Source organism: Anser cygnoides, chromosome 2, assembly GCF_040182565.1.
Source record: "Anser cygnoides isolate HZ-2024a breed goose chromosome 2, Taihu_goose_T2T_genome, whole genome shotgun sequence".
Classification (NCBI taxonomy): domain Eukaryota; kingdom Metazoa; phylum Chordata; class Aves; order Anseriformes; family Anatidae; genus Anser; species Anser cygnoides.
This window is the reverse complement of record NC_089874.1, coordinates 163203719-163229508: the sequence shown is the minus strand read 5'-3', so window position 1 is coordinate 163229508 and position 25790 is coordinate 163203719. Positions and strand designations below refer to the sequence as shown.

Sequence of the window (25790 nt, the reverse complement as noted above, 5' to 3'; positions counted from 1 at the left end):
GGCCCGGTGCTGTGGGAGTCGTTGCGGGGTGAAGGTTGGTCCAGCTGCCCCCTGCTGCTGCCTGGTTCGTTTGTGGGGCCGTTAATGAGATCGGAGGGCTGGGGTCTGGGTCGGAGCCCCGTGGATAACGCCTTACAGAGTGTGCTCGAGCCCTGTCCCCGTGGCAGCCTTCCCCCGAGCACCCAGAAGTGCCACTTGCGCTGTGTGCCCAGCAGGGCTGTCAGCACCAGTGTGAGCCCTGCTGTCAGTAGGGCTCAGAGTGAACAAGCCAGGGCTAGGAAGGGCTGCTGGGAGAGAGGCAGCGGTGCTTCGGGCCCTGCACGGCAGGGTTGGGGTAGAGCCTGCCTGGGCCTTGTGTGTGGGGCCCTTTCTGCGTACTCTGGGCCTGGCAGGGCTCAGCAGCACTTAGGTGTTTGCTGCGTGTGTGCATGTGATGGCACCTTTCCCTGGCCCGCCTGCCCCCCCCCCCCCCCCTTCCTGAGCCCCCTCTTCGCCTCCTCTTCCCCTTGGGCTTTGCATGGAGAGGCTGTGCCAGCCTTTTCGGGGGACAGGGGCCCATCCTTTTTCCACTTGTTCCTGCTCTAGTCCCAGCCCTGCCTTGCTTGGCTCTGGCTGTGGCAGGGGAGACATTGGGGGGGGGGGGGTCCCCTTGCAGGGGCTGTGCTGTGCCTGGGGGCAGCCCAGGAGAAGGAGCAGGGGCTGCGGGGCTCTGCCCTCGCCCAGACACGGGTGTGTGGTGGCTCCAGCCACGCTGAGACACCCAGGCCCCTGGGATGGGACGAGGTGGCAGCAACAGCACCCCAAAAGCACCAACTTTGTGCTCAGGGATGGCTGCAGTGCTGGGGCTCCCTGGGGGGGGGGGGGGGGGGGGGGGGGGGGGGGGGGCTGTGATCCCCCTGCAGGGTCCAGGGTCGGGCTCTGGGCTCACTGCGTTGGCCCCAGGATCCTTGCATCGAGCTCGGTGCCGGCTCCAGCCCAGGGCCCCACTCTGGGACAAGCCCAGGTGCTGTGGGTCCCTGCTGCAGGGGTCCCGGGGGCCATGCAGGCAGCCCCCCCCCCCCCCCCCCCCCGGCAGCGTGGGCCGTGGAGGTTCCCGTCCGGTTTCCCCGGCCCCGCACGGCGGGGAGGGCCGGCGGCCGTGGCCGTCCTGGCCCATGGCCAGCGCTGAGCTCATGCACGGGATGAGCTCACGGTGGCTGCGGGACCGCAGGGTGCAGAGGGCAGCACGTGGGGGGCTCCTCCGCCGGGACTGCGGGGGGGGGGAGCCCCCAGGGTGGGGTGGGGTATGGGGGGGCCCTGTGGGGGCTGGCTGCTCGCCGTGTCCCTGCTCTGTGTGGGGGGGGCTGCTCTGGCTGCTGCGCTGTGGGGCGAAGGGAGTCGGGGGGCACAACGCCACCTCTGGTGCGTGGCCCCAGCCCTGCTGCAGCCCAGGTGCTGCCGGGTCCCCGGGGACTGTGCGGGGTGGGAGCAGGATGGGGCCCTGAGGCCAGGCCAGGCGCTGCTGGCAGTGCAGAAGTGAGGTGGCGTGCGGCGTCTCCCCCCCTTCCCGAGCCAAACCTGACCCTGGTGGGGTGGTGGGGGCTGGGGCTGCGGGAGGGGGCAGGTGTGTGTGTGTGGGGGGGGGGGGGGGGGGGGGGGGGGTGGAGACCTGTAGAGGGCTGAGGGCTTCATCCTGGCTTCTGCTCTGCCCCACATCACCTACTCCACCTGCCCCGCTGCCCGTCCTTCCCACCGCCCCGGGGAGGGCAGCACGGGGGCCCCCAGCCCCCAGCCCCAGCTCTCCCGCACGCTGCGCTCGCTGCGAGGCCCAGGGCATTCCTCGGCTGCCCCGAGCTGCGTGGCCCCGCTGGTGGGGTGGCTCCCCCGCAGGTAACGGGGGGAGGCAGCCAGGAGAGGTCCTGCGTGTCCAATATCACCCCGGGGGAACGGTTCTGGTCCTGGGGTGAGTGCTGGGACAGGCAGGGGCAGCGAACACCACGAGTGCTCCAGGGAAGGCCGGAGGGCACCGTGCTGGGTGGGGGAGGCGGCGGCACCGAGCAGGTTTTGGGGTGTCTGCATGTCCCCGTGGCCAGCCCAGGCCGAGCCTGCAATGCAGGACAAAGTGACACAGGTCTGTACCCAAAGAAGTTTAATAACAAAGCACTCCCCCCGCCCCCCCCCCCCCCCCCCCCCCCCACGCCCCCCAGGAGTCTGTGCAGGAGCAGGGGCGCCGTTCCCAGCAGAGCGCGGTGGGCCCGGCGCAGCCCCCAGCCGCAGGGTGCCGGTGTCGGGGCACGGGGTGGGGGCACGCTGGCACCACACAGCGACTACGTGAAGAGCCGGACGGTGCCGTCGGCGCCGGAGGAGAAGACCCAAGGCTGGGTGGGGTGGAAGAGCACATCGAGGACGCCCAGGTCCAACGTCAGCGCGTGGCCCTTCAGCACCTTCACGGGCACCAGCAGCGGGTTCTGCAGCAGGTCGCTGTGTGGGAGGAGACGGGTCAGCGCGGGGCTCTGCCTCCCTCACCCCACAAATGCTGCGCACCCCCTCCCTCCTCCCCAAACCCGAGGTGTGGGGCAGCCCAGCACCCCCAGCCCTGCAGCCCTGTGCTGCCACAGGGCTGTGGGAGGACAGGGGAGCTGACCCCGAAGCCCCGGGACTCCCCCACGCACTTGTAGACCATGCCGTGGCACACGATGACGGTCCCGTCGTCCGAGCCCGAGGCGAAGAGCGGGTAGTGCTTGTGGAAGGCCACGCTCCTCAGCGCTTTCTTGTGGTGCCTGCAGAGACCGCGTGCCGTCAGGGCGAGGGGAGGGTGCCTGCTGCAGCCCTGTGCGGGGCCAAGCTTTACAGACCCCAGGCTGTGCCGGGCACGGCCAGACACACGGAAGGAACGAGGGAGGCTGCAGCAGCTCGGAGCCCAGCCCGGCACCGAGCCCAGCGGCTTTGCCCTCAGTGGGCTGCCCTCACCGCCCCCACCACCGTGCTGGGCAGGGACGGCTGCTCCCGGCCCAGCCCCGACGGGCTCCATCCTGCTGCCAGTCCCAGGAGAGGGAACAGCCCCCGGGAAGGGGCCCTGGGGGCTGCAGGCAGGTTACCGGGGGACCCCGCGCGTGGGCAGCTCCCCGCAGGGCTGGGGCTCACCGCAGCAGCTGGTAGGGCCTGGTGGAGAGGTCCAGGTCGAACCAGGCCAGCTTGCTGTCGTAGCTGCCGCAGATGACGTTGTCGCCTGTGAGAGGGGGGGGGCGCATTGCGGGGGTCACCAGCGAGCCCCACGCAGCCCCGCCAGCACCCAGAGCCCTGCCCGTGCCTCAGGCAGCCTGGGGCTGCTCCATCCCGCCTCGCTCCCGGGGGAGCAGGCAGGCCACGTACCTCCGGGGTGGATGGCCATGCTGGACACCCACTTGCAGTTCGCCATCAGCTTCTTGGTGAGCTCCTGCTTGAGGAGGTTGTAGACGCGGACGTAGCGCTGCGTGGCCACGAAGAAGTAGGGCCGGATGGGGTGGAAGAGCACGCACTGCACCAGCCCCTTGCTCTTGCGGAAGGGGTTCTGGCTCCAGCGCTTGCTGGTCTGGTGGATCAGCACTTGCATGTTGCTGTTGTCAGACACGACGGTGGCGAAGTAGTCGCCCTTGCCGTGCCAGGTCACCTGCTTGAGGGCCTGCGGGGAGCAGGGTGGGAGACGGTCATGGGTCAGGCCCATCAGTGGGGCTGCACTGCCCACCGCCCCACGGCCACGGCCCCACTGCCCACCGCCCCACGGCCACTGCCCACCACCCCACGGCCCTGCCCACGGCCACTGCCCACCGCCCCACGGCCCCTGCCCACCGCCCCACGGCCACTGCCCACCGCCCCACGGCCGCCCTGGCCCTGCCTTGCTGTGCTGCACGGTCAGCCGGATGCCTTTGCTGTGCTCCTCGATGGTGGCCGTGACCCACTGCACGGGCTGGACCCGCTCCTCTTCGGGCGGCACGTAGGACTCAAGCACCTGGTCGGTGGCCCCGTAGAGCAGCTTGTCCCCGAGGCAGGGGTTCACCAGCAGCACCGACTGCTCCCTGTGCCGTGGGAAGAGTGCAGGAGGGGTCAGGGCACTGCCGAGGGGAGGAAAACCCTCTGCAAGCCCTGCACGGTCACAGCATGGCCCCGGCACAGGGCCAGGACCGTGGGGAGGGCGGTGTAGGAGTCCGTAAGCCAGCCAGGCCCTTCTGCAGGCCAGGAAAGAGGCGGGGGTGTCATAGCCTCAGTGTCCCGGAGAGGCTGGTGGGGACCGAGTGGTTCTTCTGCAGAAGAATGAAGGCCACCAGGCAAGGTGGGCGGCAGGGTCACAGCAAGCAGAGGTGGCTTTGCGCACCGCAGTGCAGCCGTCCTCGCTGCTAGAGGTGCCACGAGGTTACAGGAGCTCCCTGGAGGCTGGACAGGCCCCAGGACAGGACGCCAACAACCCCCGGCTCCCAGAGCCGCTCCTGGCTGCACCGCGCTGGAGGCCGGAGGGGGCCACGCTGCGGCACTCACACACAGATGGCCACCAGGCAGACGGTGGGGTTGGGGTTCCAGGCGATGCTCTTCACCACGCTGCCCACGGGGAGCGTCTTCATGCAGCGAGCCGTGCACACCTCCCAGAACCGCACCGTGCAGTCATCGGAGCCTGCGGGACACCGCGGGGGGGGGCCAGGTCAGGCATGGCTCCCCCAGGGGACTCCACGCTGCCACAGCTTGGCTCGGGGGGGCCGGGACGCATCCCCAGGCCGGAGGGAAGGGCAGCCCCGTGCCCTGCTCGCAGCCTTCGGGGAGGAGCCCTGGCAGCAGTAGGAGGGAGGCTGCAGTGCCCCCGCACCGGCGATTCCCCACCAGCTCCTCGGCACGACAGCAGCTCCAGCACCACGAAGGCGAGACGTGACCGGGGGCTGCTGCGGGGAGAACAGGCCCCCTCCCCGCTCCCCCAGCACCGCGGCTCTGCCCGTGGTCCCCTCCTGACGCGCGCAGCTCCCGGCGCAGCTGCCGTGCTGGCAGCATGCCTGGCTCGGCTCAGCTCAGCTCGGCTCAGCGCCCCCGTCGAGCCGCGCGGGCAGCCCCCGGGCAGGCTTTTCCGTGGGCAGCCACGGCAGGAGCAGGTAGCGGCGGCGTGCCGTGTCCCCGCAGGTCGGGGTATTTTTAACGCCTGATCTCAGCCACTTTCCCAGCCCGGGGCCAGGAATTCCACGTTGTGCAACCGACCGACACTGCGGCCACCGGGAGCTGGCAGCCTGGAAACTCCAGCGCTATAAAAAGCACATGTGCCTTTGTGGGCTGTTAAACTGCCATCTGCTCTCAATCTCCAGCCTCCGGCCGGCCGCGCGGGGCTCCGCCATTCACTCCTCCAGCCTCACTTTCTCCACCGCTGAGCGGGAGGGACGCAGGCTCCAGGGTGGGGTCCCCGAGAGCAGCTGGAAAAACCCACGGAGCCTTCTAGAGGCGACACGCCTTGCCGCGGGCAGCAGGACACGCGGTGCTGGCTCGGGCAGCCAGGGATGCTCTGGCCTCGTGCCCAGGCTCCCCCCCCCGCCCCGTCCAGCACCAGCAGAATGGGGTGCGCTGGCTCCCCGTGGCTGGCAGCTCACGGGAGCCCCGGCCTTCACACGTGCAGGGGGCAGCCGAGCGGCTGCCCTGAGCCCTGTGCTGTTATGGGGCAAAGCTGGGACCAGCTCCAGCGCTGGGGCTGGGCCAGCGGTGCCTGGTGTGTCTGGGATGCCCCCGTCTGGGCAGCGACTCCTTACCTGATGCCAGCCACTGCCCGCTGGGAGAGATGCTGAGGCAGCGCACCAGGCTGGTGTGCCCACGGTAGACCTGGGGAGGGAGACAGGAGGCGGGTGAGGGCCCCGTGACGCTACGCGACACCTCCGCGGGGACCTCCCCGCACTGCCACAGCAAGGGGACCCGTCCTCATCTGTGTGCCACCGACCCTGCTTCGGGACCAGACCCGGGGCCCTGCTTTTTCCTGGGGGCCGATCCCTGGCTCTGCCCACCCACGACGGTGCCGACCCCGTCCTGCCTCACCCGGGCTGCAGGGCCGGGCCTTTCCCCGCGGCAAGCAGGCGGCAGCAGCGCCCAGTATGGCGGGTACGGGTGTGCGGGCATGCCGTGCCCACCAGGACCACCTTGGGCATCCTGCTGCCACCGGGCACCCACGCGACCCCCCCCCCCCCCCCCAGCTGCACACTGATTTACCAGCGCCTGGGTGGTCGGGAAGGGCTGCAGGTCCCGTGGCTTCGGCAGCTTGGGGATCAGGTCCTCCGGGTCCACGTTGACCTGCGAGAGAGGCACCCCGTGAGACACGGCCCGGGCCCCCGCCGCGCCCCTTGCTCCGGAGCCGTGGGGCGGTGTGTGCGGGCTGCACGGCCCCGGGGCCGGCAGACACGGGGGCTGCTGAGGGGCAGGATCAGGCCGGGAAGCGCGGGCTGTGGGCTCGGAGCGCTGCAAGCCCTTGTCCCAGCTCTGCTCCGGCACCGCCTGCAGTGGCTGCTGTGGGTAGGCGAGGGGCTTCAGGGGCAGCGGCCTGTGCCCCACAGCGCTGCGGCTCCTGCTCCTGGCTGGGTGGCAATGGGACAGGCACAGGAGCACGCCGAGGCCACTCTGAATGTCCCTGGGACACCGTGGGGAGGGGGGTGCTGGGGTCTGAGAGGCTCTCACCCGCATTTTCCTCTGGCGCGGGCAGAGGTAGAGGTCCAGGCAGCGCTCGAAGCGCTCCTGGATGAAGCGGGAGTAGGCGGGCACTGCCCGCAGGCACCGGTACTGCTGCGGCACGAAGTTCAGCTTCCGCTCGGCCGGCTCCTGCTGCTCCCAGGCCAGCTTCTGCGAGGTGGAGGCGAGGCCGGGTCAGCAGCGTGGGACGGGCGCTCCATGGCCCTCGATGCTGCCCCAGCCCTGGTTCATCCCCTCCCCAGCCGAGCACGAACCATCCCCGGCTGGTGCCTCACCGCCCCACGAGACACCGCGACGCTCCCCGCTGCCCCAGCGCCTCCCTGTTCATCTCCAGCAGAGCCCCCCTCTGCCTGACCGGGTTTTGCTGCCCGGTTTTCCCCGAGCACCTGCTCTGGGCTGAAGGTGCCTCTGGCAGCAGTGTGCCAGGACGCAGCCCGCGCCAGGACCCCCGCTTCCCCGTCTGGCCTGACCACGCTCAGGGCCCCTCCACCTTCCTCTGCTGCCTGGGAAGCCCCTGTACCAGCTCAGAAAACATTTCCTCTGTTCTCTGCAGTGATTCTCTTCTTGGGGCTTGTTTGAACCAAGGCAAGCCCTTGAGGTTGGACCAGCAGCAACTGCCCGGCTCCCCTTCCCCCCGCTCATCGCGACATGTCGGCGGCTTTCACGCTGGTGTCCCAGCACCCCTGGCTGCCCTCCCTCAGCACAGCCCTGCCAGGGTCCCGCTGCCTCCGCAGCTCCCCGCGTGCCCCCAGCCCTTTTTTCTACAGCTCCCACCACCCCCCCTACCTCCTCCTCGCTGAGCAGGTACTCGGGTGGGGGGTTGTAGGACTCCTCGTGCCCGGGCAGCTTCATCTTGGGGGCTGGCACGTGCATCTTGTGCCGGCCCAGGATGGAGTTGGGATCCTCGTGGGCCCAGAGGTCGTAGTACGTAGGTGTGTCCTCCTTGGGCTTGCGGGGCTTGATCCAGCCCATCTTGATGGCGTGGACTAGCTTGGAGACCTGTGGGGCAGGCACGGGTCAGCTCCAGGAGCCCCAAGACGCCGAACGCTTGAGGAGGGGGGTGTGGGACGGGAGGATGGAAACCAATGGCCCCGAGCACAGCTCTGCCGCTCCGGGAGCCTGGTGGGGGGGGGGCTGCACAGGACTGGAGCACTTGGCAGGGGTGGATACGGTGTGGGGGATACGGTGTGGGGGGACACGGTGTGGGGGGACACGGGTGGGGGGACACGGTGTGGGGGGATACGGTGTGGGGGGATACAGGGTGGGGGGATACGGTGTGGGGGGATACAGGGTGGGGGGACACGGTGTGGGGGGACACAGTGTGGGGGGGATACGGTGTGGGGGGACACGGTGTGGGAGGATACAGTGTGGGGGGATACGGTGTGGGGGGATATGGTGTGGGGGGATACAGGGTGGGGGGATACAGGGTGGGGGGATACAGGGTGGGGGGATACGGTGTGGGGGGATACAGGGTGGGGGGATACAGGGTGGGGGGGATACGGTGTGGGGGATACGGTGTGGGGGGATACGGTGTGGGGGGATACGGTGTGGGGGGACACGGTGTGGGGGGATACGGTGTGGGAGGATACGGTGTGGGGGGATACGGTGTGGGGGGATACGGTGTGGGGGGATACGGTGTGGGAGGATACGGTGTGGGGGGATACGGTGTGGGGGGACACGGTGTGGGGGGACACGGTGTGGGGGGATACGGTGTGGGGGGACACGGTGTGGGGGGACACGGTGTGGGGGGATACGGTGTGGGGGGACACGGTGTGGGGGGATACGGTGTGGGGGGATACGGTGTGGGGGGATACGGTGTGGGGGGATACGGTGTGGGAGGATACGGCGGGGACAGGATGGCTGCTGGGCACGCCTGGGCCAGGAGAGTGGCCGCAGCCACCGCCTCCAGCGCTGCTCAGGGCATGGGGCAGGCAGAGCTTGGCCGCGTGCTCGGCCGCGGTGCCGCCGGACCTCTCACCTTCTCCTTCTCGATGAGGGAGGGGATGAAGCTCCGCTTGTCCGCTGGGCGATTCGTCACCGGGTGGATCATCACCTCGTGGGTGAAGAAGTCAATGGCCGGCTGGGGAGACACAGGGACGCGTGGCTGCAGCGCGCAGGACAGGCCCCGCTCCGGGCAGCCCGAGCGCGTGCCGCAACCTCACCTCGTAGGGGTCGAAGTGGACGTCCCCAAACTGCCCCTTCTGGAGCCGCTGCACCAGGTCCACCTGCTCGTCTGTCAGCTTGATGTCTGCGCCCGTCATCTTGTCCTGCACCGTTCGCCTGCGGGGAACGCGACAGGGTGACAGGGCTCGGGCTGGACGGCAGCGCCCGTCCCCCAAGGGGGCTGCGAGCCCGAGCACCTTGAAGCCCTCGGCTCCTGAAGCCGCACGCGCCAGGAGCCACGTCGGGACCGGGCTCTGCAAGGCCATGGCCTGGGCTCCTGGCGCTTGTCCCACTGTCCGGACCCACTCCCCTCGTGCTGGGTGCTCCGGCGCGTGTCCGCTCACCAGTAGTCGGGGTTCTCCATCTTCTCCAGGAACTTGTCGAGCTCGTCCTTGTTGCGGATGGGCTTGTAGATCTTCTTGCCGTCCAGGTCGTAGCCGATGTGCGGGAAGTCCTCGTACCACTCCATGGGGATGTTGCCCACCGTGTTGCGGATGTCCTGGGGGAGGGGGCACGACGGCAGCGTGAGGGCAGGGCAGGAGACACCGCTTCAAGGGGATGGGTGCCAGGGGGGTAAGAAGGGAGGGCAGGATGAGCCCCTTGCCTCCCCCTCGGCCTCCTGGTCCATGTGAGGGCACCGACGAGCAGCAGTGGAGGCCGGGTAAGCGCTCTGCCTGCAGAGGCTCCGCACCGCTCCCAGCGAACACCCCCACAAGCATCTCCCACCCAAGCAGTGCCCAGAGCTGCCCCGGGATGAAGCTCAGGCTTCCTCCCTCCATCTCAAGGAAATCCCCACCTCGCACGATGCCCCCACACGCTGCTGGCGGCCGTGGCAGCACGGGAGCGGGGCTGGGGGCAGAGGGAAGCCCAGGCTGGGGGAGGCTGGGAGGGCAGTGACTGAACCCCGGAACTGCAGCGGGATGCGGGGGACCGGCCTGAGAGCCCCCCAGTGCCCTGCCCGGCTGGGGACAGCCCACGGGCCTGCCCCGAGCTGCGCTTCCTTACGGGACGTGCAGCGCTTGGGTCGGAGGATGCAGGCGTCAAGGCCAGCACCTCCCGGGCTCGTTTGCCACAGCGGGGTGTAAAAAGCTCCCGACAGCCCGGTGGCTGCGAGCACTGGGGCGCCGCGTTGGCTGCAGCCCGGCCTCAGCCTGCCGGGCGCGCGGGCAGGGGCTGCGGGCGGTCAGCAGCGCGGCTGAGCGCATTCCTGCGTCCGTCCCGCAGACAGCAGCGCGCCTCACATTTTCCGACGGCCGGGGCCAGGCCTGCTCCCCCTGCACACGCACGCACGCGCAGGCACACACGCGCCCGGCCGCTGCCGTTCCTGGCTGCCTGCAGCGGGAGCAGGCGGCTGCCCCCAGCACACCGGGGGCTTCGCTCCTCCCTTCCCCTCCCCGGCCTCCGGGGTCCGCCCGTGGCCGTGGGTCCCAGGGCTCTGGGGCAGGAGCAGCCCCCGGCACCACAGGGGCCATCCGGCACCGCGGGCACGTTTTGGAGGTGCCGCTGAGCTCCCCATCTCCTGTCCCCAGCGCCGGCAGGATGAGCTGCACCGGTCCCCATCGCCAGCCCGTATGGGGACAGGCCACAAGGACGAGCTGGCCCTGACCATCGACAGCAAACCCTGGGAGGGCTCCGTGCAGCCGCACGAGGGCAGGATGAGGCCCCCCGGCACCAGGCCCGCTCCTCACCTGCCCCAGCCGCATCCTCCCTGTCGGGGCTCGTGGGGTCGGGCGCGGAGCGAGGTCCCCCAGCCTCTCCCCAGCAACCCTCGCGTTACAAAACGCAGAGACCCCGTCCCCAATTACAAACACACAGGGAGGAGGTGTGAACGTGACCTGTGCCCCCCACACCCCGCAGTCAGGGGTCACCCTCACCCCGCGGCACCATCTGGTCCCCATAAACACTTGCAAGCTGCACAGAGCCTCCACGGAAAGGCGCCAGGAGCCCCGAGAAGGCAGAGCCGGGGGGAGCCCCCCGGGCCACACCGGACCCATCCATCACTCTCCGAGCACACGTCAGCGCAGGATGTGCACAGCCCCAAGGGGAACCGACCAGGAACTTCCCCATCCACATCGGCACGGGGACATGGCCGGGACCGCAGGGCTTCCCGGAGCAACGCGGCAGAGCCCCGGCATCTGGGCTCCCCTGGGGCACTGCTCGCTGCTGGTGCGGACAGACGGACACTGGGACATCGGCTCTGCAAGCCTCAAAGCACGGTCAGCCGCAGGAAAGCCACTATCCAGGAGTGCTCAGGGCGCTCCAGGCTCTGCAGCCACCTGCCCGTGGGCGTCCCCACGCTCAGGGCTCCATCCAGCACCTGCTCCTGGAGCTGGGGGAGTGCGAGGGGGCCAGGGACAGCCGGGGCTTGGCGCAGCCCCTGTTCTAGCACCGAGCTTCACACCGAGGCGCCCACGCAGCGCTGCGAGGCACGGAGAGGTACCACCGTCTGTCACGGGGATGTAGGGCCGTCTGTCGTGGAGATGTAGGGCCGTCTGTCTGGCTGCGCCCCGACACACTTCCACCAGCAGCACGTGCTCCCAGAGCAGCACACCCACGTGCCCTCACTGCTTCACGGCTCAGTCAGGTGCAGAAGTCCCCACTGGCAGCAGCAAGGCCAGGGACACTCCAGCAGTGCCACACACGTGGCACGGAGCCAGGCAGGGGCTCCCCAGGCCGGGCAGGGGGCACGCGGCAGCCCCAGCGGAGCCTGCGGGCGTTGATGCCGGAGCCGTGGTGGCTCCGCTGGGGCTGCGCAGCGCTAGGTGCATCTGACCGAGATGGGGCAGACCGAGGGGGCACTACAGGATCTGCAGCCCACAAGGACCAACAGATGCCCGGGTGCAGGGGCAGGGATGCAGATTCCCCCTCTGGGCTCTACGGCCAAGAGCAGCTTTGCTTTCTCTCAGCTGTTCCCTGCGTGACGCCCTCCTCGTCTCGACGCACATCCTCTCCAGCTCCACCTGCCCGGGGAAGGATGTGCAGGGGGGTGGCTCCAGCCGTGCAGCAGGGCGAGCTGCAGCCCGCAGCCGGCGTAGGAGCAGGCGTGGGTTTTTACCGGCCCGGGCTGCTGCGCGGGGAGCGCTGCCGGGCCTGGAGCCTGGAAGCCCAGACTGGGCGTCTCTTCCCGAAGGCCAGCTCCAGCTCCGCCAGGAGCTGCGGACTTGACGCAGGAATCCCTGGGCGAAGCTCTTGCCAGGAGGACAAACAGGATCACATCAGGCCTGGAACATTTTCCCCTCCAACACGAGCCCCAGGGTCCCGTGTCTGCTCAGGCGGTGCTGGCCCCGACGGCGCGCGCCTCGGCGTCAGGCTGCCAGGGCGTGCGGGGCCGAACCTGGCGCTGCCCCGTGCGGCACTGCCCGGGCTGCACCTCCGGCACGGCTGGGACAAGACGGGCTCAGCGCCACCAGGATGCCCCAGGGGCTCGCCCCATCCATGGCGCTACGTGCCTGGCACGGACACCCCCCAGGGACCACGGGGAGGCCCCGCGCGGTGCCCCCAGCTCTGGCTGTCCTCCAGCAGGGAGCAGACCCCCGAGCGCTGACGGTGCCACCAGGCAGGTCGGCAGCCCCCACAAAATCCCGCAGGGACGCACAACGCCTGGGCTGCCCCACGCCAGAGCGTGCTCCCCGTCCCCCCAGCCCTGCGGCAGGGAGGAAGGAGAAAATTCCTCCCAGACAGAGCTTCCAGCGGTGCGAGGCAGCCCGGTAGCTGCGGCCCCGTCCCTCCCCCTCGCTCCCCTCCCACCCACCCACTCGGCTCGGCTCGGCTCGCTGGGCTGCCTCCCGTGTCGTTAACACATCGCCTCCGGCGAGCCGCGTCCCGCGAGCGAGCGCGGGGGAGTCTGGAGCCCCGGCGCGAGGGACTGCCGTCACTCAGCCTCACGTCTGGAAGTTGTTCTTGGATGGGCCCTGGGCATTCCTAGACGCACATTCCTGGCAGCTGGAGAGCGTCGTAGGAAAGATTCTTTTCTTGAAAATATCCGGTCCACGTGGAGGAGAAAGGGGACGGGGCAAGCGCAGCCATCAGCCATCGCGCCCTCCACGCCCCGGGGGCAGCGGGCAGGTGCTGGAGGGCTGGGGGCTGCGGGGGCTGCAGGAGGAGAGCTCGATGGCCCCGCGGGTGGCCACAACCCGGCACCCAGCAGGGCCGGAGGCCGCTCTGCACCCAAGCAGGCTGCCCACGGGGTCCTCGGGGGTCCGGCACAAGCACGGGGCCCCTCTGCGGGAGCAGCTTCACAGAGCCTGGGCTCAGGGGGCTGCAGGAGAGGGGCACCCCAAGGACCCCCTCCTGTACGGGCCGTGGGGCTGCTGGCGGGGAGCTGGGCAGCGTCCCGGGGGTTGGCAGACTGGGGAGGGCTCAGGAAACGCCCGGCTGCCCCCAGCCCAGCGCTGGGGCCCAGGGAGCAGAGGGGAGGCTGCGGGCGCTGCAGGCAGCACCTCCGCAGCGGAGCAGCGGCGTCACTTCGGGCGGACGGGCCAAACCTCCAGGTAATAAAACTGGGGCAGGGGCCGGATCGCAGCGGGGAGTCTCAGGCTCCTCGGCTGTGCCGTGCAGCCGCGGCCTCCCAAGGACGAGGCGCCTGCACCTCGCTCTGCCGGCCGGCCAGCGCTGGGGAACGGTGCCCAAAGCGGGACATCACAGGAGCTGCGGGAAGCCAGGAGTGCTGCGGAGCCTGGGGGCTGGGACGATCGCCGGCACCAAATGCCTCTGCTTTAATTAAGACCGGGACCTTGAGCCAGTGTCAGGGCTGGTGCTCTGGCCAGAGCCCAGCACTGCGCGTCACCTGCGGACGGGGCTGCTGCCACCCATCCGTCCTACGTGGGCAGGAGGGCTGCAGCCTCTCCTCCCCCTTCTTCTCCTCCCCTAATTCCTCCTCCTCCTCCTCCTCCTTCCCCTCCTCCTCCCCGGAGCTGGGCCGCAGGGATACGGACGTGCTTCTCACCAGGAAGGACAGCGCAGGGAAAGAGCCTGGGGATTACACTTGGATGGAAGGTGCTAGAGAAAAGCAGGATCATTAGCAGAGCTAAACGAAAGCAGATGCCTACAGGAGCCTGGGCTTCCAAAGCACACATGGTGAGCGCCCAGCGCCGTGGAAGGGGATGACAGTGGCTTGGATTCCAGGAGCTGCTGGGGCCGCTGATGAGCTGCGGCAGCACGCTGCAAAGGTGAAAAAAGGCGCCAGCAGGGACGGGTGGCGGAGCTGTCCCCGGGTCCCTGCTGGGACCACGCGTCCCTGGGGACCGTGCTGGCCTGAGAGGCCATCGCCCTGCGAGCTGCACCTGAAGGGGGCCGGGTCCGAGCGGCGCAGCACCAGGCTGCCCGGTGCGGCCCCACACGGAGCGGGGACGGCCGTGCCGTGCGGGGACAGCAAGGTCTGCTGGCCGCGAGCACCGCGCCACCCCGCTCCCGCAGCCCATTTTAGGAGGTTACGGAGCTCCCTGCCGGCCCACGGGCACAGCGCTGCCTGCCCCAGCTCGCGGGACCCAGGCTGGGTGCGGGGTGCCAGCCCCACACCGCAGGGCCAGCTCCACGGCTGGGGGGGCTGCAGGGACTGCCCCGCGCCTGGCTGTAAGCGGGGCCGACCCTCCCTGCCCGCCCCCTGCCCCAGCGCACGCAGGGCAGCAGCTGGGCCAGCAGGCTCTGGAGCAGCCTCGGGGCACCTCTGTGTGCCCGAGCCCGTGACCTGCCCCATAAAATCAAGCGGCTCTGGGGCCGCACCAAGCCTGCCCAAAGCCGCCACTGAGCCAAGAGCCCCGCAGAGCAGAAACCGGAGGCTGGGTCTCCCCCAAGCCCCACGCTCACCGTTAAGCACCGGAAAGCCCTGGCTTCCTTTGGTCACGGTCTGGGGAGCCCGGGCTGCCCCACGCGAGCGGCAGCCGATGCCTGGCCCTGCTCGATGCCTCCGCTGTGTGCCCCGAGGTTCTGGTCGAGCCGCCGGCATGTACGGGACGAGTGCAGGGGGGAGCAGGGGCAGTTTGCAAGGTCCGGCGCTGAAGCAGGTGCTGGCGTCAGCGGGCTCAGCAAGGCCCACGAGGTTACGGGGACAGGACCGGGCACCGCGCCCGGATGTGTCTGCCCGGCCCGTAGAGACTTAACGGGGCTGGAGATGTCTGGGGGGAAAATGAGAGCAGCCGGCTGTGCCAGCAGGGAGCTGCTGCCTCGGCCGGGGTGGTGCTGGGCAGCCCCTGAAGGGTTAATTCCTCCCTCTCTGCCCCATTAGCAGCAGCAGGATGGATTCGGCTGGGCTGTGGGGAAGGGGGGGCGAGCCCTGGGGGGGGGGGCTCTCCCTGCAGGGACTAATCCTGACCCGCAGCCCCCCCGCCTGGGGCAGGCGGCCCCAGCCCTGGCCACCTCCTGGGCATGTGGGGCTGAGCAGCCCCCCCCCCCTCAGCAGGCAGGGTCCCCGGGACCCCCAGCAGGGACCTGCGCCCACCCGCAGCCCCACGGGTGAGGGGCTGCCCCAGCCCACCCTTGCTGGCCGAGGCCCCAGGCCGGCAGGTGAACGGCGACAAGTGCTTCGAGCCGGCTGCCGGGGGGCTGCGGCCGCCCCCGCCCGCGGGCAGGACCCCAGTGAGCCCGGAAGGGTTAAGCCCCCCCGGGACGGGACGGGACGGGACGGAGGGTGAGCTCAGGTAGGCGTGAGCCTGCGGCTGGGAGCGAGCGGGGCTGCTGCGCGGAGGAGGGGCCTGGCTGACCACTGCTGGTGCTATAAAACTCCCCGCTCCTGCCACGCTCGGCGCCTTAAGATGCACATGTGTCGGCAGGGGAAGCGGCAGCGCTGCCTGTGAGGAGCCCTTAACCCGTTGCGCGCGGCGAGCGCTGGCGGGGAGCCGGGCCCGGGGCCCCCCCGCCGCGGCGCCTCCCAGCCGGAGCCTTCCCGGGGCCCCCCGAGCCGAGCCGGGGCCGCAGCATGCGCCAGCGGAGCTGAGGCCGCCCGCAGCAGGAGGAGGTCGGCGGCGGTCCCCAGGCGGCTCCCCGGTGCCCCTCGCCGCGCGCGCGGCCCACCATGTCCTTTGCCATGCTGCGCTCGGCCCCCAGCCGGTACCTGTACCCCGAGATCAGCATGCTGTCGGAGGACGAGGAGAACGGCAGCGAGAGCTCCGGCTCCGACGAGAAGCCCTACCACCTGGACGCCGACGGCTACGGCCTCAAGGCCGGCAAGCGGAGGAGCGGCAAGAAGCCCAACCGGATCAGCAGGGAGCCCCGGCAGCGGCACACGGCCAACGCGCGGGAGCGTGACCGCACCAACAGCGTCAACACCGCCTTCACCGCCCTCCGCACGCTCATCCCCACCGAGCCGGCCGACAGGAAGCTCTCCAAGATCGAGACCTTGAGACTGGCCTCCAGCTACATCTCCCACCTGGGGAACGTGCTGCTGGTGGGGGAGGCGTGCGGGGACGGGCAGCCCTGCCACACCACCCCGGCCTTCTACCACCACGGCGGCAGCAGCCCCCCCGCGCGCGACACCGAGAACTCCCAGCCCAAACAGATCTGCACTTTCTGCCTCAGCAACCAGAGGAAGCTGGTGAGTGGCCGCGCGCCGTCCCGCGGGGCTTTCGGCCGGAGGGGGGTTAGGGAACGCCGGGGGAGCGGAGCCGTCGGAACGGTGTGGGAGAGGGAGAGGGGGACGGCAACAGGGCGGCCCCGGGAGCAGCGCAGGCACGAGCAGGAGAGCGCGCCGGAGCCCGTCAGCAAGCCCAAAACCTAGGCACGGAAAATATGGTGCCTCCCTCTACCCCGTCCAGATTGGTGCCCGAGCCCCAGCAGCTGCCTCCGAACACTGCACGCCGAAAGGCGAAGGGACAGGAGATCAGGAAAGCCTCTGAGGGTGAGATTTTAGGAGCTGGAAATCGGAGGCACAGGGGAAGGATGCGAGCCAGGAAAGTCTGCACCTCTGCTCCAGCGGAGCGCAGGCAGAAGGCGCAGAGGGGAGAGCGACTTGGTTGTGGGGCTGGCCACGGCCGCGGCTCTCAGCCCCTCGGTGCCGGTGGCCAGATCCCCGCGTCCACTGCCAGAGCAGGGCCTGGGTCCTGGGGGCTGTGCCGGGAGCCCAAGGGGCCGCAGGGATGGGGGGAGCGCCACTGAGCACCCCGGAGGACCGTGGGGATGAGCCCTCGGGAACCTGCTGGCCATGGGCACCGGCGGGTCTCGCCAGGCGAATGGGAGCCGTAACGCCCCGGCCAGCCCCGTTCCCCAGGGAATCCTCCACTTCCCCGTGCCCCCAGGGGAGCGCCGTGCTCCCGGTGCCCCTGCGGGCAGCGCGGCCTCGTGCCAGGACCGGGCTCCCAGCAGAGGCTGCCAGCCTGGCACCAGCGTGGCCACGGGGGCTGCCGGGCCTGGCGTGGGCATCGCTGCCCGCGGAGGGCAGGGGGAGTGGGGCGCCTGGAAACCCACCCTGTGCAGCGGGGCTGCGGGGATGTTGGGGTGAGTGCCACCGGCCGGGAGAGGCGAGAGCCACAGCCTGCCTGGCACGTCCTTGCCAGCCCGGCAGATCTCTGGTGGCGCAGGGGACACAAAACCTGCCCCGAGAGCGGCGGGCAGGGAGCGAGGGGCGGCGGGGGCTGCAGCCTTGCTCGGGGCTCTTCATGCACGCAAAGCCCAAGGAGAAGAGAGGGCTCGGGAAGCAGGGGCGGGCAGAGCCTGCGCTGAGCCCTGGGTGTCTGGGCTTTAAAATCCACTCGGTCTCCAGCACGTCGCAGACGGTCTCTGGCAGGCCAGAGGTAAAGGCGAGCGGGGGAGCCGAGGCAGAGGCGGGGGGCCGGCCGCCCGAGCCGTGCATGCACGCTCCTCCACCGCTTGAACCCGTTTAACCCCAGTGAGTAACGTCCTGAGGAGGGAGACGTCTTTGTGGAGGATTCAAGGCTCATTAAGCATGAAGCAGTGGCGGTACAACCAGCCACGAGCAAACTCCAACAGCTTGAGTATTTTAGAGCAGGAAAACCCCAAACCCCGTTAATCCTCCTCGCGCGTCCTTTCCAACTCACTCGAGCAGGAGACTGACCTGGGACCCGCAGGCAGGAGGGAACGCCGCGAGGAGCCCTTCTCTCTGCCAGGATTTACACCGACCACCCTTAGGTCACCCGAGAGGAGCAGACGGGCTCTTCCCTCTCGGGCCACAGGCACCAAGCGCTTCCCCTGCCCTTGGCCTTCCCGAGCACCAGCATCGACCTCTCCCCGGGGGTGAAGGACGCAACCCGCAGGCTGCGCAGTGCCCTCGCGCCCCAGTGCCACCCTCGCCCGCCTCCCCTGCAAGCTGAGCCAGCGTTACCCCCGCCGAGAAACAGAAGCTGCAGGTGGGGAAGCTCCTGCAGGGCTGACCTGGAAAATTCCCCACTTGCAGCTGCCAGCCCGCTCGGAAACCTCCGGTATCAGCTTCAAAGATCGAGCGCCCTCCGCCTCCCTCGCTGCTGTTGCCGCTTTTGCATCAGCTCCTATAAATCCCCATCGCCACTTTTGCACCCGCTCCTGGCTCAGGCTCCTGTGCGGGAGCAAACCCCAGGGCTGACCCGTGCCAAGGCGCAGGGGAAGGACAAAGCGGTGCAGGAACCCCAGGCCCAGGCGGCCACCTCCCTTCTGCAGCTCTTCTGGATAAACCTCCCCGAGACCGGGCGCCCAGCGGCGGTCAAAGGGGACGAGATCCTTCGGTTTGGCTGAGAAGTGGGCTAGTTTTGGGACTGCACGGACCCTGCCTACGCATTCGGTCTGTACTTGAGATTTTACAGGCAGATAACAACTCGATAGGTTTTATTGTGTGTTAAACGAATAAAATAAACCATCTTTTATCAGGAAGGCATTCTGACAAACGGCGAGGAAATGAAAGCAATCTCCTCTGGAGCTGCAAACACGGCGCAGCTGCACCTCCCAGCCCCTGACCCCGGCTCTCGGCAGCCGCCGGCCCCTCGGGGGAGGCCAGCCCCGCGTGGCACCGCTCGCCCACGCCACGCACCCAAAGCCGTGCCACCACCCACGGGCGCCAGCACCTTCACCCAGCACCCACAGCCTTGGTGCGCGGGAGCTGCAGCACCCACAGCTCCAACCCCCTGCCCACAGGGGAGGCAGGGCGAGACCCCCCCCAGACACAGGGGCTTCGCTCCCCACGGAGCGTTACAGGGAGCAGGCGGCCCGTGCTGGAACGCGGCTTGCCCTGCGCTGCCGGGTGCGCAGGTCAGAGCGCCCCGTCCATCCCCACCCAGCAGCGTTCCCTTTTCCACCGCCTCTGTTGTGCTTACGTGTACGGATGCCGCTTCGACCAGCGCGACCGCACGCCGCGGCGCCTGTCTGCCTCTGGCTCTCCGGTTTGCCGCAGGAAGGGCTCCTTAGGGCAACCTTGTGAGGGATGCCCTTCATGGGGCTCCCGAGCAAGCCCCCCCCGTGCTACTGCCCTGAGGAGCCCCTCTGCCACCGGTTGTCCCCAGCTGCTTGGAGACCGCTGTGCCGTGCTGTGCCGTGCCGCACCATGCTGTGCCGCGCCACGCCGTGCCGTGCCGTGCCGTGCCGTGCCGTGCCGCGCCGTGCCGTGCCGTGCCGTGCCGTGCCGCCCCTCCCCGAGCCAGCCAGCAGCGGCAGACATCTCGGCGCGCACCGCGCTGCTGCAGCTGACTGACCGCAGCGTCCTCCTCCCCAAAAGGCCCAGCGCCTGCCCGGCTCCCAGCCCTCCCCGCTGCCCTGCGCCGTCCCCATCCCGAGCCTGCAGGAGCCCTGCGGTGAGGGGTGCCAGGATGAGGGCTCGGGTGGGATGCTGAGGCTGCTGTGGCACCCCGAGGGACACGGCGACAGCATGCGTTCTGTGGCAGCACGCTTTCTGCAAGCTCTTCTGAGCTGGGTCTTTGCCTCGTCCCACTCTTGCGGGCAGCGCGGCGCCTCGGCGGGCACGGGGCTTGCCTGGATTCACGCCGCGTGACAGCCCAGCCTCGTGCCCTGGCATCCTGACGCCTTCCCCCAGGGACTTTTCCCTGCCTGGCCAAAACCACTGCCATCTCCCTGGATAAAGCCTCCCCAGAAATGTGCAGGGGTCCGCTGCTGGCTGGAGAACGGCCAGGCCCTGCTGAGGGGCTGCCCAGGCGGGCGGCTGCTGGGCTTTGTGCCAGTCCCAGCTCTAACTAAAAGGCCAAAACCCACTCGGGGGTTGGACTGCGCCAGTCAGGGCGCGAGCAGGAGGGATGCGAGGCCGTACTGGTAGGGGCAGCGCGTTTGCCACGTGCGCACGTTGCTGCAGGACCGCGCGTAGGCAGGTGGCAGGGACGGACGGGGCAGTCCCTAATCACCAGGGACCTGCGACCCTGCGGGCGGGGGTCCCGGCTCCCCTCGCGAGGACAACGTGCGGGTGGACGGGACGGCTCCTGGTGCCACAAGGCGCAGATGCAGGCAGTTGCTGCAGGCAGGCGCAGGGACAGGGAGCGCAGGGCTGCGGACGCCACGTCCCCGCCGGTGCGCGGGGCCCGGGAGCAGCGGTCACCACCGACACCACCAAGAGCTGGCGGGGAGCGGGGCGTGACCGCCCCCACGGTGTGCTGGATGAGAGCTGGCTCGTCACCCCCCAGCCCCTGGGTTCCTCTGGGGGTGCCGCCCGTGCTGTCCCCTCCGGGACACGTGGCGCTGTGGGGGAACCGTGGCTGCGTCTCCTCCAGGGAGCGCGTCGGGTGGCAGGGCTGCTGGGAGCAGCCACGGCGCGGGGCAGCACTCGGGCAGCCTGGGCTGGGGGGAGGACGGGGGCCAGTTCAGCACAAAGCCCACATCCGAGCACGGCCTCCTGCTGATGTGCCCAGGGACAGGGCCCCTCGCGGCGCTCTGCGTGCCCGCAGCCCTCACCACACGCACGGCCCCGCCGCCTGCGTGGCGCAGAGCTGTCGCGGAGGGGACCGAGGGGCAGGAGAGCGTGGGGACGGGGCACGGGGACAGCTCAGCCAGCTCAGTGCCAGGACTGCACGCTGATAAAGGAACGAGGGACACGCGTCCAGCGTCGGGCACGCTGACTTCTGGAGCGGGAGCACGCATTGGCAAGGGAGCAAACCAGGGAGGGGGCACTGAGACCACCGGGGAGCTGAAAGGTGTCACAGGGGGAGCCAGGGGGATGGGGGCAAAGCCCCGCAGCAACGCCCCGCTGCTCCCACCTCTCACCTCCTGCACCCCGCACCCCGGGGGCTTCCCCACGGCTCTGTCTGCAGGGACGGACACAGTCCTGGCCCCGAGCACTCCGAAGGGGCCACGGGGCTCAGGATGAGCCCGGTCCAGGACAGCCGAGCCTCCCTTATCCCGCTGGAGCCGGGACAACGCCGGTGCTCGGGGCGCTGCCCTGCCAGCCTGCAGGCCTGCCCCTCGTCCCAGGCACGGCCAGGAGGGCTGCCCTGCGCCGGGGGCTGTCCGGGGCACCAGGGCTCTGCACCCAGCCAGGGCCGAAGGGCACCGTGCCCCTGGCCCAGCCCAGCTGGCAAAGCCGAGGATTTGTGCCCGGGTCTGCCCATCGCCGTGGGGCAGAGGTACCGCGGGGCAGGCTGCCGGAGGGGACCTGCGGGTCTGCCCCCTGCCACTGCCCCCGCCTGCACCCACTGCCTGTGGGGAGCTGCAGGGCGCTGGCAGGGCGCAGCACGCAGCCCCTGTCCCACTGCGGGACACTGGGCAGCGGGCTCCTCACCTCCCTCGTGGGGCACGGGGCAGAGCGGTGCTGAAGCCTCCCGAACGTGAGGACAGGAGGGGCGAGGACAGCTCTGCCCTGTCCCACCTGAAGGAGCCGGAGGGGGCTCCTCGCGGGGACCGGGCACGACGCTGCAGCAGGGGAAATAGGACTGGGGCTCTTCCTCTGTCCCAGGACAGGACCCTGGGAAGGGCGACGCACAAGGCCGGGGGCTGCCTGCAGGGACCCCGGGGACTGGCGAGGGGCCCTGCCAGCGTGGCTGGCGTCACCGCGCCCCGCGGCACAGATGAGGCCAGCAGAGGCCGGAGGCCAGGCTCCGGGGAGGCAGCGCTGACGCTGAGCCTCGGCCATCGGCGCAGGAGCTCGGCGGCACCAGGAGGGCGAGGACACCGGGGGACGAGGACGCATCCCAGGGGGTTTGCTAAACAGAGCGTGGGTGAACGGCGGCGACCTGCCAAAATGCTGGGACCCAGGTCACCGCCGGCTGCACCGCGCCGGCCCCTGACCCGTGGGCTCGTGGCTCAGCTCCCGGCCAGGGACTCGCAGCCTGAGTCAGGGCTGGGATGGGGACGGAGGGAGGGAAGCGGGAGCGGGGCGATGGCTCTGGGCTGCTGACCCTGCAGCCCCTGCCTGCCATGGCTGCCTCCCTGCCGTGCTGAGCTAGGCGGTGGGGCGGCGAGCAGGACGGGCAGAGCCGAGCCACGCACCGGGTGCCCCCGGGACGCTGCCCTGGTTCTGCGCCCAGCGCCCCGCGCGCTCAGGGCAGCGCTGCCGGAGCCCGGGGCAGAGCCCGGCGCCGTCCCCCGCTCCCCCCACGGTATCTACAAGATGGGACGGCTCCGCAGCCCTGTAATTTACTGTTCCTGCTGCACTTAATGGCAGCGGAAAGGCAAGGTGATAGGGGAAAAAATATGAGGCGGGATTTTCCGAATCCCCATTTCCTCTCCAGACAGCACAAGAACTCCTGGGGCCTGAACATCTGGGAAATTTAATTTTACCATTTCTGAGCTGAACTCCCCTTCCCCTCCCCTCCCCACCCCCGGTAACAAAGGAAGAGTCAGAGCAGGGGCCGCACGTGCAGCCGTGGGGGAGGCTGCACCGCCAACACGCCGCGGGCCGGCCCCGGGCACGGCCTCGGCCGGGCCACGCTGGCAAGGCACGCGCGGCACGGAGAGGGGCACGTCCCCCAGCCCCCAGCCCCCGACGGCCACGAGTCCTGGCAAACTGGAAACGGGAAGCACCAGCCCTGCCTGCGCCCACCTGCCCGGGGCGGTACCGGTGCCGGTGGCACTGTGCGTGGCGGCAGTGGTGGTGCTGGGGGCGGTTCGTGGTGCGGTTGGTGGTGCTGGCGGTGGCGGCGGTGCTGGTGGTGGTGCTGGTGGCGGTGATAGCGGTGGTGCTGGTGGTGCTGGTACAGGTGGTGCTGGTTTGTGGTGTGGCGGCAGTGGCGGTGCTGGTGGTACCGGCGGTACTGGTACTCGTGGTGGTGGCAGCGGTTGTACTGGTGGAACCGGCGGTGGTGCGGGGCTGCTAAGCCCGGCTCGCGGCCCGGCCGCCACCGCGGGGCTGCCCGGGAGGACTGCTGCTAGCAGCAAGTTTGCCGCGGGCTGCGGACGGCGACACACGGACGGGGACGCGTTGGTGCTTTCGACACCTCGGCAGAGCGCACGGCGGTCCTGGTCCCGGGAGCAACGGGTGCAGGGACAGGGACTGGAGCCCTGCGGCAGGCGCTGCCCCCTGCACCTTGGTGGGGGCAGAGGCTTCTGTCCTGGGGGGGCTCGGGGGGAAGGCGGCTGCACGGGAGAGCGCCGCGGAGGATGAGCGGGAGCGGGGCGGCAGCGCCCGGTGTCCCCGGGGTGCGGGCGGCAGTGGGAGCACCTGCGGGAGCGGGGCTCTGCAGCAGGCACGGCTCGGTCCCGCAGACCCCCCCCGGGCTCCTGGGACACGCGGGGGGCGACGATTCGGAAGAGCGGGTGCGGAGCTGCCGCCGGCCTCTCCTGCCAGGCACCGGCGCGGGGGGGAGCGAGAGGCTCCCGGCCGCCGCCAGCGCTGGCAAACCTCCCGGCCCCAGGTGTGTTTTCTTAACTCGGCCTTCCCCCTCTCTGCAGAGTAAAGACCGAGACAGGAAGACGGCGATTCGGAGCTAGATGATCCCACTCTTCAGGAAGGACGACACGGAGGAGCAGAAGGAGGAAGGATGGAAAAGCCACACACACAAAACCACAGCCACGGACACTCCCGCCTTCACCCTGCTGCTGGGGACGGCCGCACGGCGTCACCCACGGGACCTTGCCCCGACCGGACGCGTGCCTGGGGAGCGGCCGGAGGGGTGGCCGCCGACGGGAGGCGGCCGCGGGGGCGGCAGGACTCCGTGGGGCCGGAGCAGCGCCAGTCGCGGGGACGCCCCGGCGCTCCCTGGACCGGGGGTCCCGGCCCCAACCCCTGCGGGTGCCCGGGCGGCTGCTCCCGGGGGAGCCGGTGCCTGGACGTGCCCGCCCCGCTCGGACCGAGCAGCGCTGGGGAAGCCGCTGCCGGGACCGGCCCGCTCCCCTCGTCCCCTCCAGCTTTGAGCCACGCCATCCCCTGAACTCTGAGTCCTGGGGTGCTGCATTTGTTGAGTTTAATCAATACATGCTGGTGTTTCATGTCATTGATATGATAATATAAAGCCTGAGCAACTTGTATAATTAAAAGTGAGTATGGTTCAGCCCGAGGGCCGCAGCCTCCTTCCTTCCAGACCCTCACCGTTCCTTCTCGCCCTCACCGCGTTCGCTCCCCTGCTCCGGCTGCCGGTGCCGTCGGTCAGCGAGCGACGGAGCCGCAGCTCGAGCTCCGTTCCCCCAGCACCGGCACCGGGGCGAGCACCGACCCCCTGTGCCATGCCGGAGCCCAGCTGGAGGAGCAGGTAAAAGGCAGGGACTCTGCACACCAGATGCTGCAGCTGAGCCGGGCTTCCTGGGGAAATAAATTACACACGGCGCAACGAGCTCAGCGCTGGGCCGCGCTCCCCCAGGCAGGGCTTGCTCGGCGATTTCATGGGCCCCTGGCTGCAGGGCAATGAAACGCTCCGTCCTAACGTCACCAAAACGGCGGCCCGAGGCTATAAAGTGCGCAGGATGGAGTGAAGCTGAGTCCCTGCTGGGGGCTGAGCCCGGTGCCTGCGGGTCTGGGGCGTGGGGCCCGCGGGACGAGGCTCGGAGCAACGCTGGAGGCGCGAGCGAACCCCCAGCACTGGGGTGGGGACGGCAGGGGATGGAGGAGGGGGTGCGTGGAGGAGCCCCAGGGACCTGGGGGTGTTGGATACCCAGCGAAAAGAGCGCGGCCATCACCTCTGTCCTCCTCGCGTGCACGGAGTGGGCCCTAAAGCAAACGCAGACCGGGACACCCCTGGTGAGCGCCCGCTGTGCGGAGGAGCCCAGCCCGGAACTGCAGGGTGCTGTGCGGCACCTCCCGGCCGGGGCAGCCAGGGACAGGACAGCCAGGGACAGCGAGGGGAGCGCGGGGAGGCCGGCGGGTGCCCTGCCCTGGCATCCGGCTCCTCCCAGGCCCGGCAGCTCCGCAGGGAACGGGACACATGGAGCCGTGCCCCCGCTGGGCCACGGGCTGCGGGGGGACGTCCCCAGGCTCAGGGCGGGCAAGGGCTGTGCTGAGGGCCACCGGGGTGGGAAGGCTCCCCAGCCCCTCGGCACGGCCATCGGACATGTCGAGGTCGGAGCAGCTCGTGCCGGAGCAGCACGGCCCGGCCTCAGCCCCCAGTTAGGGCAGCGGGCAGAGGCCGCTCCGTTCCGTGCCGCAGGGTCCGGAGGCACCGAGCGGCTCGGGTACGGGGCCGCGGGCTGGGTGCGTCCGGCGCTGCCCTCACAGGGAGCTGGGCTGGGCACGGGGGCTTCACGCGAGGGTTTGGAAGTGCTCTGCTCTGCACAGAGGGAATTTTTGCATTTTTAATTTCAACACTAGTGGTCTCGGAGCTGGAGAAAGGGGTTTGGAAAGCCTCCCTGCCTCTCAGGCAGGACAAAGGCACGCACGAGCAGTGACGGACGCTTTTAAAGCGCACTTCGGAGGCGCTGGGGAGGAAAGCTTCAGTGGAGCCCTTTCGGGTCCCGCAGATGAGGTCGTAACACTCAGCACTTAGACGATGCTTCGCCGGTTCCAGGGGACGCTGCCAACTCGTCCCCACCCACACCGGGGCTGCTGCGGTCACGCAGGGACAGGGTCCTCAAGCACCCAAACGCACGGCACGGCAGTGCAGGTCGCCTTAGCGCGCACCTGGCGGGAGGGTGCCGGTGCCTGCCCGTGCCGCAGCTCGGCACCAACGCGGTGCGGAAGGCACCGGCCG

General features: G+C 69.8%; 2 protein-coding genes across 2 annotated transcripts in view; one reads left to right on the top strand and one right to left on the bottom strand.

The window, feature by feature from the left end:
• Positions 1-2159: 2159 nt before the first annotated feature.
• Positions 2160-25790, bottom strand: part of BOP1 (BOP1 ribosomal biogenesis factor) — a 54080-nt gene continuing 30449 nt past the window's right edge. Inside the window, exons 4-16 of the mRNA XM_066990876.1 lie at positions 9165-9319; positions 8820-8937; positions 8636-8737; positions 7444-7656; positions 6646-6807; positions 6184-6264; positions 5733-5802; positions 4492-4624; positions 3854-4034; positions 3352-3640; positions 3124-3208; positions 2652-2759; positions 2160-2460 (exon numbers count right to left, since the gene is read on the bottom strand). Of these exons, the coding sequence (XP_066846977.1) occupies positions 2307-2460; positions 2652-2759; positions 3124-3208; positions 3352-3640; positions 3854-4034; positions 4492-4624; positions 5733-5802; positions 6184-6264; positions 6646-6807; positions 7444-7656; positions 8636-8737; positions 8820-8937; positions 9165-9319 (1851 nt within the window). The 3' untranslated portion in view covers positions 2160-2306. The remainder of the gene's footprint in view (positions 2461-2651; positions 2760-3123; positions 3209-3351; positions 3641-3853; positions 4035-4491; positions 4625-5732; positions 5803-6183; positions 6265-6645; positions 6808-7443; positions 7657-8635; positions 8738-8819; positions 8938-9164; positions 9320-25790) is intronic.
• SCX (scleraxis bHLH transcription factor) lies at positions 15577-23746 on the top strand. The gene is made up of 2 exons (XM_048052591.2): positions 15577-16348; positions 23563-23746. Exons 1-2 carry the CDS (start codon positions 15830-15832, stop codon positions 23599-23601), a joined length of 558 nt encoding a protein of 185 aa, XP_047908548.1. The 5' UTR covers positions 15577-15829; the 3' UTR covers positions 23602-23746.

Coding starts and splice junctions, on each gene's coding strand:
- SCX (XM_048052591.2), top strand. CDS start 15,830: ATGTCCTTTGCCATGCTGCGCTCGGCCCCCAGCCGGTACCTGTACCCC. Junction 16,349..23,562: donor TCAGCAACCAGAGGAAGCTG/GTGAGTGGCCGC, acceptor CCCTCTCTGCAG/AGTAAAGACCGAGACAGGAA.